The sequence below is a fragment of the Azolla caroliniana genome, unplaced genomic scaffold (genome assembly GCF_043228905.1).
Source record: "Azolla caroliniana isolate FFs.n. ecotype wild unplaced genomic scaffold, voAzoCaro1.0.p SCAF_14, whole genome shotgun sequence".
Lineage (NCBI taxonomy): Eukaryota > Viridiplantae > Streptophyta > Polypodiopsida > Salviniales > Salviniaceae > Azolla > Azolla caroliniana.
This window is the reverse complement of record NW_028230449.1, coordinates 2,110,075-2,127,873: the sequence shown is the minus strand read 5'-3', so window position 1 is coordinate 2,127,873 and position 17,799 is coordinate 2,110,075. Positions and strand designations below refer to the sequence as shown.

The 17,799-nt window shown below is 46.9% G+C and overlaps 2 protein-coding genes across 2 annotated transcripts in view; both read right to left on the bottom strand.

Annotated features, from left to right (window-relative positions):
• Positions 1–658: 658 nt before the first annotated feature.
• On the bottom strand, positions 659–3,052 carry LOC147855147 (F-box protein PP2-A15-like). Its single transcript, XM_087330218.1, has 3 exons — positions 2,572–3,052; positions 2,324–2,442; positions 659–1,226 (listed from the first exon to the last, which is right to left on the bottom strand). The coding sequence occupies exons 1-3, from the start codon at positions 2,929–2,931 to the stop codon at positions 818–820; spliced, it is 888 nt and encodes a 295-aa protein (XP_087186344.1). The 5' UTR covers positions 2,932–3,052; the 3' UTR covers positions 659–817.
• LOC147855146 (lectin-like) overlaps positions 837–17,799 on the bottom strand; it is a 30,130-nt gene continuing 13,167 nt past the window's right edge. The window contains exon 4 of the mRNA XM_087330221.1: positions 837–872. The gene's annotated coding sequence lies outside the window, so the exon portion shown is untranslated. The remainder of the gene's footprint in view (positions 873–17,799) is intronic.

Sequence of the window (17,799 nt, the reverse complement as noted above, 5' to 3'; positions counted from 1 at the left end):
AGATGATTCATATAGTTATGGTTGGTGTACAAGTTTAAACACAACTAATAATCCAATGAAGAATTAAGAAGTCAAACAAAAGTCAAAAGGATAACATACAAACTATTGAAATAGTTTGATTAATTTATTGCAATGTTTTTGGAAACTATATTTAACTATCACTTTTCGGTATGGTAATTGATTTGGTGGCAATGAAACCAGCCATTCTTTTATTTTAGGCCTTGACTAATCGAAGTGAAATATTGCGAGGTAAACATCTACATTGACAAAATGAGAGGCCCATTTGAAATCCGAAACGAGGTATATGAATCATTCAAATACCAATTTACCTCAAATCACTTGTAATCTTGTTGGGAAAGGGATGGATGTCTGAGTGGTTTAAAGAGTCGATCTTGAAAACCGAAGTATTTGGAGAGATACTGAGGGTTCGAATCCCTCGTAAACAAAGTTAATGAATTTCTAATCACAAATGTTTTGACCTCTTAAAAGCATCGAGTGCACACTATATGTACATAAATGGCATTTGACAATGGAATCTTCACACGAATCATCGAAGACAACACTATACATATTAACAGGACAACCGAGTCTTCACACGAAGCATTGAATGTACACTATACATATTAAATAGCATTTGGCAACGGAATCTTCACACAAATCATCGAACACAGACTATACATATTAACAGGTCAACCACATCTTTACATGAAGTATCCAATGCACACTATACATGTTAAATAGCACTCGACAACCAAGTGCTTACACGAATCATCTAATATACACTATACATATTAACTGACAACCGAGTCTTCACACACTATACATAAATAGCACTCGACAACTGAATCTTCACACAATCGATGACCAACCCACTTTTCCATCCTACACCTTCGATCTCGGTGAGTTTAAACCACACGGTAAGTGGCACTTCGGATTCGACCGTGAACTCCCCGAGGTCGAGATCGAGCCATCCGCCGCCGGTGGGTCGTAGGGGTGCGATGGTTCCACACCTGAACTGGTCGCCTTCAAGGAACCGCTCGGTGTCGGCACGTTGTCCATCGGACGTCCACAAGTGTAGCCTAACGGGGTGGTTTCGGAAGCCGGTCGGGTTGATTAGCATGATCCTGAAGGAGACGACATATACTCCCGGGCGGAACACCATGCCCTTCGTGTCGGCCACCATCTCCAACCAGCATACACTCTTCAGGCACGCTGATTCGCCGAACCTACGGGAAGCATCATATGGACAAGACAAAAAAAAACATGCACCCACCCAATTTCAGCTGTATCTTGCTTCACAGATAGACCCACCAAAGAACCATGGAAACTTATCATCATCTCCACCCTAATAATAATGCTCAAAAGATGCACAATTTCAGCAGTGTCTATGTTGCTTGACAGATAGATTTTACCAAAGAACCTGGTTCTGGTTGCCATGGCAACTGGTCTATATCTATCTCTGCCTTGCTAGAAAGATAGATTCTACCAAAGAACCTGGTTCTGGTTGCCATGGAAACTGGTCTATATCTATCTCTGCCTTTCTCGAAAGATAGATTTTACCAAAGAACCTGGTTCTGGTTGCCATGGCAACTGGTCTATATCTATCTCTGCCTTGCTCGAAAGATAGATTCTACCAAAGAACCTGGTTCTGGTTGCCATGGCAACTGGTCTATATCTATCTCTGCCTTACTCGAAAGATAGATTCTACCAAAGAACCTGGAACTGGTCTATATCTATCTCTGCCTTGCTTGACAGATAAGACTTACCAAAGAACCTGGTTGTGGTTCCCATGGCAACCGGTCTATATCCATCTCTGCCTTGCTTGAAAGATAAGATTTTACCAAAGAAACTAGTTGTGGTTGCCATCGAAACTGGTCTATATCTATCTCTGCTTTGCTTGACAGATAAGACTTACCAAAGAACCTGGTTGTGGTTCCCATGGCAACTGGTCTATATCTATCTCTGCATTGCTTGACAGATAGATTTTACCAAAGAACCTGGTTCTGGTTGCCATGAAACTGGTCTATATCTATCTCTGCCTTGCTTGACAGATAAGATTTACCAAAGAACCTGGTTGTGGTTCCCATGGCAACTGGTCTATATCTATCTCTGCCTTGCTCGAAAGATAGATTTTACCAAAGAACCTGGTTCTGGTTGCCATGGCAACTGATCTATCTATCTCTGCCTTACTTTACAGCCAAGACTCACCGAAGAACCTGGTTGGTTGGGGTTGTTGCCATGGCAACTGATCATGATCTCCCTCAATGATATTATTCAAACGATGCAACAGTTTAGACAGAATATGTTTGGTTGAAAGATTTACCAAGAACCTGGTTGTGGTTGCCATTGCCAGTAACTATGATTAGCTATCCATGTAATATCTATTCTTCTCGCTGGTATAAAATAGCTCCCTTGAGCTATAGCAGGATCCGACCAGAGTTGCTGCACATATCAAAGGAAAAAGAAAAAAAAAGAACAGTGAGAATATTGGAAGGTCGAACCAATGCCATCCAGATGTGTCCCATACAATGATGACATGCTACTGAAGGAAAACAGACAAGATACGTCTACCTGAGGCACATCAGATCGGAGATGGAAGTAGGTTTTCTTCTTCTGGGAGACAAGATGATGAGGAGCGACATCAGGTCCAGGGTAAATCGGGACCTTATGAGCCCAGACATGGTCGGAATCTGCAACGGCACGCACAGTCTTACACATTGAAGACAGTTTACAGACATCCTTGGGGAAGAGGAAGGGGATGATGTGCAGGAGATCTGCAAGAGCCGATCCATCACCATTACCATCAAAATCACCATCACCATTATCACCATTATCACCATCTGTAGCAGGATGAGGAGCATCATGTGTGTGTTGAGAGACCAAGAGATCATGGCCATGGCCAAGCAATACGGAGCTGTGGGAGGCTGCCATGGAAGCTTGTGTGGATTGATGAATTAGTTAAAGTTAAAGTTTAGCGGGCGATGGAAATACACAGAGCAGGAAGTTGACTGAATTTCTGCGTTGCTGTGTGTGTGGCCAGATTCATAATTTCCTGAAACTTTCCTGAAGAAGAAAGAAGACTTGGTCTCTTCCTTCTTCTTCTTCTTCTTCTTCTTCTTCTTCTTCTTCATAAGCATTTCTTAATAAAAAATTTCTTCTTCATAAAATTTTCTTCTCTTGTGTGGCCCCTTTGAGGATTAAGCAGGGACAACAACACACACACACACGAGAAACGGTACACGTATGTAAATCTCTGAACTATCTATATTTTAACACCTTTGTCGGATCGTTTCATAGCCAAATACTCTAGTCTCTTGGACAAACATTACTCACCCCACACCTCTTCATATCATGGGTTCCATTAATAGAGTATTGTTGTTGTGTCAACATTTCCCTAAACCCTCTTCATATCATGGGTTCCATTAATAGAGTATTGTTGTTGTGTCAACTTTTCCCTAAACAGTTTGGTTTGGTTTTGTTTTATATGAACGGTTTCGGTTTCTTTGCCTTGAAACCGAACCGAACCGTGCCCATTGCTACTTGTGTGCGTTGGGGAAGGGGGGGAGGGAGGTATATTGTATGGCAACCTGGGTTGTCATAGCTATGATTATGTACTATGGTAGTGTAAATAAACATTAACTCTTCAATCGTTTCCTCGTATGTTCGTAATGACTATTATAGCAACCATGTCTTAGTGTTCTACCGTCAATGTATTCTTATATAGATTAATTGACAATATGTTAGTCTGTATCCCAACTTTAAGTGGCTCTCACTTAATAACATCTAACGAGCTTGCCCTTACGATATCGCTTCATGAATGTAAAGATAAATAAGATTAAGAGATAATACACCACTTCTTATTACAAAGAGGAAACACCATACAAGAGTGAAGAGATTAAGCTTTTATGGGAGATTGGGGGAATAGAATAGGAGCTCTAACTCACTAAAGGGAAGGTGAAAACCTAAGATCAAAGAAGGGCCACCAAAGTCCCCGGAAGGTGGCTTTATAAGCTTTTTACAAGGTATGTGGGTTCCTTTGACACTATATTGCCCATTGGTTTACATAACATCCTATTTGGTTTGTTCTATGGCCCTTTTGTTGGGAAACAGGTCCCTCCGGATGGGAAGAGCATGAGCTAGATCGGTTGGAGTCAATGGGTAACTAGGCCGAGGCTGAAAAATTGACTAGTCAACAATCGATCAATAATCGACTCGGCTAATAGCTGAATCGATCATATCCGATTGGACTATATTTAAAAGATTATACTCTTGCAATGACTATTTGAGGAAAATTTTCCACAATGACTATCATACCTACTCATTCGGGTACTCCATACGTGTTCCACAGTGTGTATGACATACACTACGATAGTAGCAAGTCGTGTGCTTTACTGCTTGGTGTCATGTGTTCACGATCACATGCTCGGCTATATCCGAGAGGCCAAAATGATGAAGGAGGCATGGGGGAACCTCAAGAAGATCTTTGTGGCCAACACAACTGCACATAAACCTCAACTCCGTCAAGAGTTGAGTAGCATCAAACAAAGGGATATGTCGATCACAAGCTACACCTTGAATATCAAGGAGTTGTGCGACTCCCTCAACTCGATCAATGTTAACATTGATCGATGATGAGATGGTGCAAATATGCCTCAGTGGCCTAGAACCCTGTTTTAGTGGAATAAGGTTGGTGATTCTTACAAGGGAGAATCCGCCCTCCTTCTTCAATCTCTAGTCAATATTACTGGTCGACGAAAGTCACATCCGAACAATGAGCAATGGATCAAAATGACACATGTTGTATTCAAATTCGGAGGGAGGAAGGAGACACAGTCGCGGAAGAAGGCCAAAACAACCTGGCAAGGACAATCACATGAACAGAACTTCTATTACCAGCAAGACGTCGCAAACACAGAGGGGCGTTCGGCAGAAGGGGGGGCTATCATGCCGAACCAAGCCGACAGACCAATTCCGTCAAGTGTGGATAGTGTGGCAAATTGGGCCACTATGAGGCAAATTGGACCAAGCACATTAAGGTGCACTATCATTCTATCTACGAGCCTGTTCTTTCTGGTGAAATTGAAATGGTGTATGTTCCGACGGATCGGCAAACTGCCGATATCTTCACTAAACCCCTTGGCCTGGACAAGTTGCAGCAAATCTCAAGTGTGCTTGGTTTGGAGCGCCTCGACCTACCGAACTTGAGGGGGAGGAATAGCGAAAGGAGTGGAAGAGACCGGAAAGCTGACAAGAGGACAAGAGGACAAGAGGACAAGATGGCAGCCAAAGCCAACACCGAAACGAAAGATTCGACGGGTCGATAAACACCAAAGTCGCAATAGCGAGGGAGTTGACAAGGCACTTAGAGCAGACAAGCCGATCAAAAGGGTAAGGATGTGCGGAACCAAAGGGGTCAAGAAGTGTTGGACTGGAGGGGTCAAGGAACGCAAAACCGGATCGGACAGGGAGCACGAGCCAGACGTGGAGACACTAGAAAGAGTCAGACTTTGAGTCAAGGGGAACCTCAAGTTGAGCTTGAAGGGGAGTGTTGAGAGAGCAAGCTCAAGTTGGGCCGGATCAGCTGAAGAACCCGAGAACCGGACCGGATTGGATCAGTCGGTTAGGCTCGGATTGGCTGAAGAAGCCAGGAGCCGGATCGGATAGAGACCAATCGGCAAGGCCGGATCGGCGGCAGCCGGAAGGCCGTTTGAAAGATATTCCGCGAAGAAATATATTTGGGAGTTAGCATAGGAGCTCATTTATGAGCATTCAAGTAGTGACGGTACTTGTGTTAGTCCTTTTAACAACTTGTATAAAAGTGCTCTCTAAGCACATTCGATGTGTAGAGTGTTGAATTTATTTTTTGAAATAGACATTGGGTGTTCCGCTCTCTCTCAGTCTCTCTCACACATATTGTTCTCAAGCTTTCCATTAAACCCGTGTTTCTGTTTTCTGCTGCTATCCGGCTAAGCCGGTTGTGTTTACGCTTCCGCACACAACTTTTACAATAACAAATGTGTCATAGAACTTAACTCCTATGATACATAGTTAGTACGTAGTTAAGCCTCCACCTCTTTCCCAAGAAGTATGTGTAGCAAGAGAGTGTAGAAAGAAAGAAAGAAAGATATATTAACAACTTCTAAGGCCAAATTTGGCCCATGAGACAATTGGTTTACAACAAAATGAGTATTTATCCAATCATCATAACTAAAATAAAATAAAGTAAAAATAGAACTTAAGCTAAAAGAGTTCTAGTAGTGTACAACACATGGTATACTCCATAAAGCAAGTGACTTTACACTAAGCCTAATTTTATTTCCACCCAAGCCTCTCGAAAAAAATTGGGAGATCAAAGGGTTTTGGTGTGGGTGTGACCCGTGGTCCCATTGTAGTGAGTGTCCTAGCCATGGTTTCTAGGCGGTGTAGCTCACGGTCCTTTATTTTCATTATTGCTTTTGCACCACGTCGAGTTGCTTTGAAACCTAGCACCCGAGGACGTCTGGTTCTTCTTTGGTTTTCTGCCTCATCAAGGGAAAGGCTGAGTGGTGCAGCTATGTCGACATTCGTTGTCTCCCCCTGTTCCTAAAAAACTTCTTTTGTTACATGTTGGTGAACATTTTGTAACTTATTCTCTCTGTGTTGTTTTAGTTCTAGAATGTATTTGCCTAATTTCTCTATATCTAGAGTATCTAATAGTTTGGGGAGCATGGGAGAGGAACCAAGTATGTCTTGGTACTTTTCCCTTATCTCGGCGTAGGTTGGACACTTGCATGTAAAGTGATACTCATCATCTATCTCTATGCGGCATAACCTACATATCCTTTCCTCCCTAGGGACTCCATTAGTACGACCACTCTCAATCTCAAGTTGGTGGGATGATATTCTAAGTTGTCCAATGACAACCCTTAGTGCATGTGGTAAGAATACATCTAGATATTTTGGCCGTGTGATAAAACCTAACATAGAGAAGTGCATGAAGTGTTCCTTATAATACAACATTTTAGATGGGAGTGGCTCTAGTGGGGTGATCCATTTATACCGAGTGTAAATTTGCCATATTTCTTGGCATATTACTTTATTGCGGTCCTCATGAGAGATTAAAATGTTATCAATTGTGTGGTTGTACATAAGGGGAGGTAGGTTATTAATGTCTAGACCATTCGCAAGAAGCCAACTCACCATCATGCCATACCATGAGCTAGTATAGTCGGACTCATAAAGTGATCGAGAGGCCTTAAAGGCTTGATAAGATATTCTATCATGTGGTTGTCTATGTATCTTGTGAATAAAGACTACAAGTTGAAAAAGTGCTTCTACTAACATTGGGGGTAAAGTGAACTCAGCCCTAATAATGACATGTGGTACTGCCGATTTGCTTCAGAGTTGGCGTGATAACATCATCACCAATGGTCTCTCTAATTGCGTCCACATGAAAGATGGTAATCCTGGAGCCCAAACCACTGATGCATACATGAGGGAGGGGGTCACTAATGAGTCAAAGAGCCACCCTTTAGTTCGTGGCTCTTGAAAGTATGCTTGGTGGCATTGTCTCTCTAGGAGTGTGAGGGATGCATGTCCTTTGCTGCCTGTGTCATCAAAAATTTACCTGAGCGGGCACTGAAAGTGACTCCGAGATAGACATATGATCCAACCACCTCAACTGGGCTATGGGAGATAGTTAGGTGCCACTTAGCTCTAACTTGAGCTGATGTGTGGAAGATAAGGACTTTAGTTTTCCCTAGATTCACTACCAATCGTCGTTGTGCACAAAAGTCATCTAAGGCATTAAGGTGCCTTTGTAGGTCATGTTCGGATTCAAAGACCAAAACTATGTCATCTGCATAGAGCAAGATACGAACCTGCGTATCCCCAAGGATTACTCCGTTGTCTCCCTTACAAGCAATAAAATCTATCGTCTCATCAATGCAGATCCCAAAAAGGGTCGATGATAGGGGGCAACCTTGTTTTACATCAATAGCGCTAGTGAAACAATTGGATAGGCCACCTGGGCATCGGACACACCCGAACACTTGTTCATATAGTGCATAGATTGCCAAACCATGTCATCTCCTCAAGCTTTTAAGCCTATCAAACAACCGCTCTCTAGGGACTGTGTCAAAGGCTTTGTAGAAGTCCACAAAACAACAATATAATTTCTTCTTGCAAGCCTTAGTTTGGTCAATTAATCATCGCGTGAAGATATGATCAATAGTGGAGAAGGTTCATCTAAAGCCAGCCTGTTCAGGTCCACGAAGATTTAGAGTCTCCATATAATCGCGAAGTTTTGCTTCCATTACTGCACCATATAATTTAGCAAGGGTATGACCTATCATAATAGTCCTATATGTATTTGGGTCCATGGGTTCCCCCCCTTTATGTATGGGGACCACTGTGTTCATAGTCCATTGTGGTGGAAAACCCTCCGCGAGGGCACTATGGAAGATTAGAGTTAGCAAGGGAGCTAGGCACTCTCTCGCATATATAATGTGTTCTGCTCGCAATCCTGTGTGGGCCATGGACTTCCTATGTGGTAATTTCTTTATGACCTTCGCGACCCTAGAGGTCGTGAAAAGTGTTCCCATGGTAGGTCGGGGTGTAGAAGGCATTGGAATGGGTGGTTGGTTTGGGATTTGGTAAAGTCTCTCTGTATATGTGTGCCAGGTCTCGGCATCTTCGATGGGTGTTTGTGGTCTTGGCTCCCATAGTCTCTTCCATGCGGTGGCGCAATCGCTATTCATGAGCATATGGTAGAGTTCCCAAGATTGGGATGCCTCCCACGCTCGTCTCTTACGACGTGTCATCTTGCGCATTTCTTTGCGAGCTTGTATTGAGGTAATACTACCACTGAGTTGCAATACTATTAGTTGTCTATGTAAGTCACTAAAATCCTCATCATACCATTTATTTTGTGGCATAGATCCTAATCTACCTTGATTTGAGTGTTTTGTATATGGGAAACTGCTAACTGCTACGAAGTGAAGGATATGTGTGAGTTTTGTACTAAGGCTTTCTAAAGGTAGTGAGGGATCAAGGGAGGAGAGATGGCCCTGAACATATCGAGAGTAGATGTCAGAGAGCTCATGTGTGAAATGTATTGTGGTGTGATGGCGTGTTTGACTAGAGTTGGTGACGTTAGAAATATCACATTTTAGCTCGAAGTATAAGAAACTATGGTCTGCGCCAATAGGGCATGGGGCCACCCAGAAGGAGTTAATCATGTGGGTAGCTTCAGGGCATCCTATTAGATAATCAACTATGCTTTTCCCTCATCCATGTGGGAAACATGAATTCTGATCCACTACGGCGCTTAACGAATTCGATGAGAGCAAGTACGACGGGGAGTGGCTCCAGATCGGCGGGTTCCTAAAGACAATGACACCAGACGCGGCGTGGACGAAGGAAGAGATCAACCGGATTCGGAAGAAAGCGGACCGATTCTTCCTACGGGACAGGAGCATATGGAAGCACTCGAAGAAGAGAAATGGCATCCCGCTCCAAGTGGTGGCGAAGAAAGAGGAACAAGAAGAATTGCTAACGGCATACCACGAGAGTTCCTAGGCCGAACACCACGGGACATGGGCCACATTCGGGAAGCTAAAGGGGAAGTATTGGTAGCCGGGACTATACCGGGACGTGCATCGGTTCATGACGACTTGTGAAAACTGTCAGGTGCACTCCATAGTCCAACATCGGGACGAGCTTCACTCGACCTACCCTCCGACCGTCCACTTCAAGTGGATGGTGGATCTGGTGACGATGCCGATGGGGGTAGGGCAGATGCGGTATTTGGTGTTGGCTCGGGAGGACCTGATGAACCAGGTGGAAGGCCGAGCGTTGCAGAACAAAACGACCGCGGCCGTGTGCCGTGTGCCGATTTCTGATCGAAGAAGTGGTATGCCGGTACGGGTGTGTAGGTAAGATCGTTGCCGACCGTGGAGAATTGGACGTGCAAGAGGCGGAAGAGTTGTTTGACCGGCTAGGGATTAAACTCTCGCTCACCACAGCGTACAATCCGGAGGCTAACAAGAAGGTGGAACGTGGACACGGGCTGATCGTCAAAGCGTTACTACGGGCATGTGGAGGCCAAGTTGGGAACTGGCCGCGGCTCTTACCCTATGCATTGTGGGCAGACCAAACTACGCACAATTCGGTAACTGAGTTCATGCTGACAGAGCTAATGTACGGGCAGAAGCCGATCATGCCAACGGAGTAGACAATCTCCTCATGGGCCACAGTGGACTGGAAAGATGAGATGAGCCGGGAGGAGTTGTTAGTGGCACGGATTTGGCAGCTGGAGCGAAGACCGGAGGACGTGGATTGAGTCGTGGAGAAGCTATGGGTGGCGAGGGTAAAGAACAAAGGACGGTTCGACCGGACTCACCGACTAAGACCAAAGAATCCTTCCGGTTGCTGCATGTAGATCTCCTCTTCGAGGTCACGGTGAAGGAACGTCGTCTTCACGTCCAGCTGCTCTACCTCGAGGTCCATGCTTGCCGCTATCCTCAGCACTGTTCGGATGGAAGTCATCTTTACTACCGGGGCAAATATCTCGTCGAAGTCCACGCCCTTCTTCTGTTGGAACCCTTCACCACGATCCTGGCTTTGTATCTCGGGGGTTTGCTAGCATCTCCCGGTTTCAACTTGTACACCCACTTGTTTCGGAGTGCCCGCTTTCCTTTCGGCAACTCCACCAATTCGTATGTATGGTTCTCATGCAGGGAATCCATCTCATCCTGCATGGAACTTAACCATTTGTGGCTATAGGCGTCACGTTTAGCTTCCTCGAAGCTTTCTGGCCCCCCCTCATCGGTTAGCAACACGTGCTCTGGATTCGGAAATCTCCGGGGGGGCTCCTCTCTCTGAGAGGATATCTGCGTCCTTGGGCTTCGATAATCGGTTCCTCCATTTGCTCTTCATCCGAATCCGATTCGGGGTCTTGTCCGGTTTCGGTTTCACCTATTCCTTCTTCTTCGGCCGGTTTTGTCTCCTCATCGTCACCGGCCGGTTCATCGAGTGCTAACCGGCTTCTTGCGGGTTGGAATTGTATTTCATCAAATTGAAATTTTTCCTTACCGATCGACTCGGGGTTCATTATCTTCTTCTCCGACTCCCAGTCGGCGAGCGTCTTGTCCTCCATGAAGATAATATCTCAACTCTGGAATACTTTCTGGTCGACCAGGTCCTGCCCTCGGTAGCCGAACTCATCGTCGCCGTAACCGAGGAATATGCATGGCCGGGTCTTCGGATCTAACTTTCCTCTCCGGTCCTTAGCTACATGCACATACCCAAGACACCCGAATACCTTCAGATGCCGGTAGGACACTTCCTTACCGATCCAGACTGTTAGGAAACAGGTCCCTCCGGATGGGAAGACCCGGTGAGAACTGGAAGAGGAGTACCCGGAAACGGAAGACCCGGTGAGAACTGGATGAGGAGTACCCTGCAACGGAAGACCCTGTGAGAACCGGATGTGGTGTACCTGCAAGCGCCGGATGACGAGTACCCGGCAAGAGCCGGATGGTGAATACCCGGTGAGAAGTGCTCACCGGATGAAGGGACATATTCGTAAATATGTTTCTGAGAGTCCATTGGGACTATATTTGTAAATAGCCGAAAAGTCATATTAGTATAAATATGACTTAGGGCAAACTGAATATGTTGAAGTTGTCATTCTTGTTGGTGCAAGATTAGAGAGTGTGACTGTGTACAAAGAGAGAGAGAGAGAGGAAGAGGTCGTTGCCTCTGTTGTAACCGCCGCCTGTGGCGAAGACAATGAACAAAAGGTCGTTGCCTCTATGTTCATCTATTGTATATTGTTACATAGTGATAGTTAGCAATCAGTGGACTGCCATGGTTTTTCCTGTGTTTGGGTTTTCCACGTAAACATCCTGTTTACTCTTCTCTCCACTGTGTCGTGCATTCATTCCCGTTTTCTGTGTTTGATCCTAAGCTTGGTTGTGGCCGAGCGTTGTTCATCGGGAGCGCGTAGTTCCTGACAAAGTGGTATCAGAGCGAAACGTCACAAAAAATGGACGAATCGTTAGGAGGCATGTTCAAGCTCATCGGCTCGAACTATTCGATGTGGAAGTCGAAGATGAGGGACATGCTCGTGGTTAAAGACCTCTGGTTGCCGGTTCAGTTCGGGGACAAGAGACCGGACAAAATTGACGCCACGATATGGGAGGTGATGCACATGAAGACAACGGCGTACATACAGTGCTTCATCGACATGAGTCTATACAACAACTTCAATGAAGAGAGCAAGGCTCATGACCTCTGGGAGAAGATCGGCATTATGTTTCAAAACAAAAATGTTATTAATTAGGTTTCGGTATTTCGGAAGCTAGTAAGACTACGGTACCAAGATGGCTCCAGCATGGCGGAGAAAATGAATGCCTTCCAGGGGCTGATCCACTAGGCAATATCATTGGAAATACCTCTCGCCGACGAGGTACTAGCGCTACTCTTGCTCGGTTCCCTCCCAGATAGTTGGGAGACGTTGGTTGTCACCTTGGGCAACGCCGGGCTGGAAGGGAAATGGTTATCCCTAGCAAGAGTGAAGTCGAGCTTGCTAGATGAGGAGGCGTGTCGGAAAGTTAAGGATACGAGCTCCGACTCCAAAGCGCTCCATACCGAATCGGAACGCGGAAGACAAAGGAACCATAGTCCCAGTACTGGGAGAAGTCGGGGACACGATCAATGTCAAGGGGGAGGCCTACTTGCTTCTATTGCGGGAAGCCGGGACACTTCCAAAAGAATTGTCGGCATTTCCGAAAAGACAAGGAAACCGACGGTACCAATTCAAAGCGGACACCAGACCAGAACGGTAAAGACCGAAGGGGGCCAGACCGGAAGGGAACGACGGCAATCGTGGAAATTGAAGAAGAGTTGGTGCTCATCACTGAGGAGAGTGAGCTAAACCTTGCCGGCAATGAGATGACCTGGGTGGTAGACTCCGGAGCGTCGTTCCACCTTACCTGGGACCGGAAATGCTTCTCATCCTACTCAGCCGGTGATCACGGCTGTGTCCAGATGGGGAATGAAGGTACATGCCGAATTGTCGGCATAGGAGACATGTGGTTGACAACACCAACCGGATGCAAGCTGTTGTTGAAGGATGTCTGACACGTTCCGGAGGTTCGCCTGAACCTGATATCAGCCGGTCGGCTAGATGATGAAGCCTACACGGGTAGCATCCGGAACGGTGTTATGAAGTTCAGCAAAGGGAACCTGATTGTGGCTCGAGCCCGGAAGGTAAACACGTTGTACCTGATGAATGCCCGGTTATGCCCGGAAGAAGTGAATGTGGCATCTGACACTGCCGGTGAGTTGTGGCACAAAAGGCTATGTCACATGAGCGAGAAGGGGATGAAGAGGCTTGCAGACGACAACCTCATTCCAGTGAAGAACGTGCACTTGGAGAAGTGCACTGATTGTCTGGCTGGTAAGCAAAACCGCACCTCCTTCCGACCAAGGCCACATATGAGACGTCACCACTGGACTTGGTGCATACTGATGTGTGTCAAGTGGACACGAAGTCACATGCAGGATCGCAGTACTTCATGACGTTCATAGATGACCACAGCCGGAAGCTGTGGGCCACACCGTTGAAGACGAAGGATCAGGTGCTATCCGTCTTCAAAGAGCTCCACACGAAAGTGGAAAGAGAAACCGGCTGGAAGCTGAAGGCGGTTCGAGGAGATAACGGAGGAGAATACCAGGGGCAGTTCGAGGAGTACTGTCGCTCGAAGGGAATCCAGCTCGAATTTACCGTGCCGAAGACGCCAGAACTAAACGGGCTGGCCGAGAGGATGAACCGGACCATAATGGAGAGGGTCCGGAGTATGCTGGCGCATGAAAAACTACCCAAGAAGTTTTGGGTTGAGCCACTGTCGACGGCGACGTATGTGATAAACAAATCACCCTCAGTACCCTTGGACGGAGACACGCCACAGAGAGTCTGGACCAGTAAGGAAGTGTCCTACCGGCATCTGAAGGTATTCAGGTGTCTTGCGTATGTGCATGTAGCTAAGGACCAGAGAGGAAAACTAGATCCGAAGACCCGGCCATGCATATTCCTCGGTTACAGCGACGATGAGTTCGGCTACCGAGTGTGGGACCTGGTCGACAAGAAGGTATTCCGGAGTCGAGATATTATCTTCATGGAGGACAAGACGCTCGCCGACTAGGAGTCGGAGAAGAAGATAATGAACTCCGAGTCGATTGGTAAGGATCGATTTTACGATGAGCAGACCCAACCGGCAAGAGACCGGTTAGCACTCCAGGAACCAGCCGGTTACGGTGAGGATACCGAACCCGCAAAAGAAGAAGTAGAGGAAGCTGAAACCGGAACCAGCCAAGACCCCGAATCGGATTCGGATGAAGAGCAAATGGAGGAGCTGGTTACCGAAGCCCAAAGACGAAGATATCCTCTCAGAGAGAGAAGGGCCCCCCGGAGATTTCCGGATGCAGAGCATGTGTTGCTAACCGATGACGGGGAGCCAGAAAGCTTTGAAGAAGCGAAGGATGACACCCATAGCCGCAAATGGTTAAGTGCCATGCAGGATGAGATGGATTCCCTGCTTGAGAACCATACGTACGAATTGGTGGAGTTGCCGAAAGGAAAGCGGGCACTCCGAAACAAGTGGGTGTACAAGTTGAAACCGAGAGATGTCGGAAACCCCCCGAGATACAAAGCCAGGATCGTGGTGAAGAGGTTCTAGCAGAAGAAGGGCGTGGACTTCGACGAGATATTTGCCCCAGTAGTAAAGATGACCTCCATCCGGACGGTGTTGAGTATAGCGGCAAGCATGGACCTCGAGGTAGAGCAGCTGGACGTGAAGACGGCATTCCTTCACCATGACCTTGAAGAGGAGATCTACATGCAGCAACCGGAAGGATTCGTGGAGAAAAGGAAGGAGCACCTGGTTTTCCGGTTGAAGAAGAGCCTGTACGGACTAAAGTAGGCTCCCCGACAGTGGTACCGGAAGTTCGACTCCTTCATGACCGATCAAGGGTACCACAAGACGCAGGCCGATCACTGCGTGTTTGTGAAGAAGTTCGAAGGAGGAGACTTCCTGATACTCCTTCTGTACGTGGATGACATGTTGATCGTTGGACGAGACCAAGCCAAAATACGGATGCTGAAGAAGGCTCTCAACCGGACCTTCTCAATGAAAGACTTGGGTCCGGCAAGACAGATGTTGGGGATGCATATCATCCGGAACCGGCCAACGAAGCAATTCTGGCTGTCACATGAGAAGTACGTGACAAAGGTGCTTCAGCGGTTCAACATGTTAGAAGCGAAACCGGTCGGATCGACACTCCCGGCAAACTGCAGGTTATCCGGTAAGCAAAGCCCGAAGACGAAAGCAGAGAAGGCTGATATGATGAAGGTTCCATATGCCTCTGCCGTCGGGAGCTTGATGTACGCAATGGTGTGTACCCGACCGGATATAGGATACGCAGTCGTAGTGGTGAGCCGGTTTATGACCAATCCCGGCAAGGAGCACTAGAACGCAGTCAAATGGATACTCCGGTACTTGAAGGGCACTTCAAATATGTGTCTCTGATTCGGCTCCGGAAAACCTCAACTTGACGATTTTATCGATTCGGACATGTCGGCTGATGTGGATACCAACCGGTCTACATCCGGGTATGTAATGACATATGCAGGGGGAGCTGTTTCGTGGCAGTCGAGGCTACAGAAGATGGTTGTGTTGTCAACCACGGAGGCGGAGTACATGGCGGCTGTGGAAGCCGACAAGGAAATACTATGGATGAAGGACTTCATCGTAGAGCTTTCGGTATCCAGCAAGATGAATATCGGCTCGATTGCGACAGTCAAAGTGCCATCCACCTTGCTAAGAACGCGGCCTACCATTCCCGGACGAAGCATATTCAGCGAAGGTATCACTAGATCCGGGAAAGAGTAGATGACAATGGGAAGCATGCCGGAAGCGGATCGGACTAGTAAGAAATCCCATGCCAGAGTGAAGGGAGAGTTTGTTAGGAAACAAGTCCCTCCGGATGGGAAGACCCGGTGAGAACCGGATGAGGAGTACCCAGAAACAGAAGACCCGGTGAGAAGTGGATGAGGAGTACCCGGCAACGGAAGACCCGGTGAGGATCGGATATGGTGTACCTGGCAAGCGCCAGATGACGAGTACCCGGCTACAGACGACCCGGAGAGAACCGGATGACGAGTACCCAGCAAGAGCCGGATGGTGAAGACCCGGTGAGAAGTGCTCACCGGATGAAGGGACATATTCGTAAATATGTTTCTGAGAGTCCATCGGGACTATATTTGTAAATAGCCGAAAAGTCATATTAGTATAAATATGACTTAGGGCAAACTGAATATGTTGAGGTTGTCACTCTTGTTGGTGCAAGATTAGAGAGCGTAACTGTGTACAGTGAGAGAGAGAGAGAGAGAGAGAGAGAGAGAGAGAGAGAGAGAGGAAGAGGTCGTTGCCTCTGTTGTAACTGCCGCCTGTGGCAAAGACAGTGAACAAGAGGTCGTTGCCTCTATGTTCATCTATTGTATATTGTTACATAGTGATAGTTAGCAGTCAGTGGACTGCCGTGGTTTTTCATGTGTTTGGGTTTTCCATGTAAACATCATGTGTACTCTTCTCACCATTGTGTGGTGCATTCATTCCCGTTTTCTTTGTTTGATCCTAAGCTTGGTTGTGGCCGAGCTTTGTTCATCGGGAGCGTGTAGTTCCTGACACAGACTCTCTGTAGTGTGTCTCCGTCCAAGGGTATTGAGGTTGATCTATTTATCACATATGTCGCCGTTGATAGTGCCTCAACCCAAAACGTCTTGGGTAATTTTGCATGCGCCAGCATACTTCGGACCCTCTCCATTATGGTCCGATTCATTCTCTCGGCCAGCCCGTTTAGTTCCGGTGTCTTTGGCACGGTAAATTTGAGCCGGATTCCCTTCGAGCAACAATACTCCTCGAACTGCCCCCGGTATTCTCCTCCGTTATCTGCTCGAACTACCTTCAGCTTCCGGCCGGTTTCTCTTTCCACTCTCACGTGGAGCTCTTTGAAGACGGATAACACTTGATCCTTCATCTTCAACGGTGTGGCCCACAGCTTCCGACTGTGGTCATCTATGAACGTCACGAAGTACTGTGATCCGGCATGTGACTTCGTGTCCACTTGACACACATCAGTATGCACCAACTCTAGTGGTGCATTACGTCTCATTGGTGGTCTCGATCGGAAGGAGGTCTGGTTTTGTTTATTGGCCAGACAATCAATGCACTTCTCCAAGTGCACGTTCTTCACTAGAATTAGGTTGTCTTCTGCAAGCCTCTTTATCCCCTTCTCACTCATGTGACACAGCCTCTTGTGCCATAGCTCACCGGTAGTGTCGGATGCCACGTTCACTTCCTTCGGACATAACCAGGCATTCATCAGGTACAACGTGTTGACTTTCTTGGCCTGAGCCACAATCAAGCTCCCTTTGCTGAACTTCATAACACCGTTCCGGATGCTACCCGTATAGCCTTCATCATCTAGCCGACCGACTGATATTAGGTTTAATCGAACCTCCGGAACATGTCGAACATCCTTCAGCAGCATCTTGCATCCGGTTGATGTCGTCAACCATACATCTCCTATGCCGACAATTCAGCATGTACCTTCATTCCCCATCCGAACACGGCCGTGGTCACCGGCTGAGTAGGATGAGAAGTATTTTCTATCCAGGGTCAGGTGGAACGATGCTCCGGAATCGACCACCCAGGTCATCTCGTCGCCGGCAAGGTTCAACTCACTCTCCTCGGT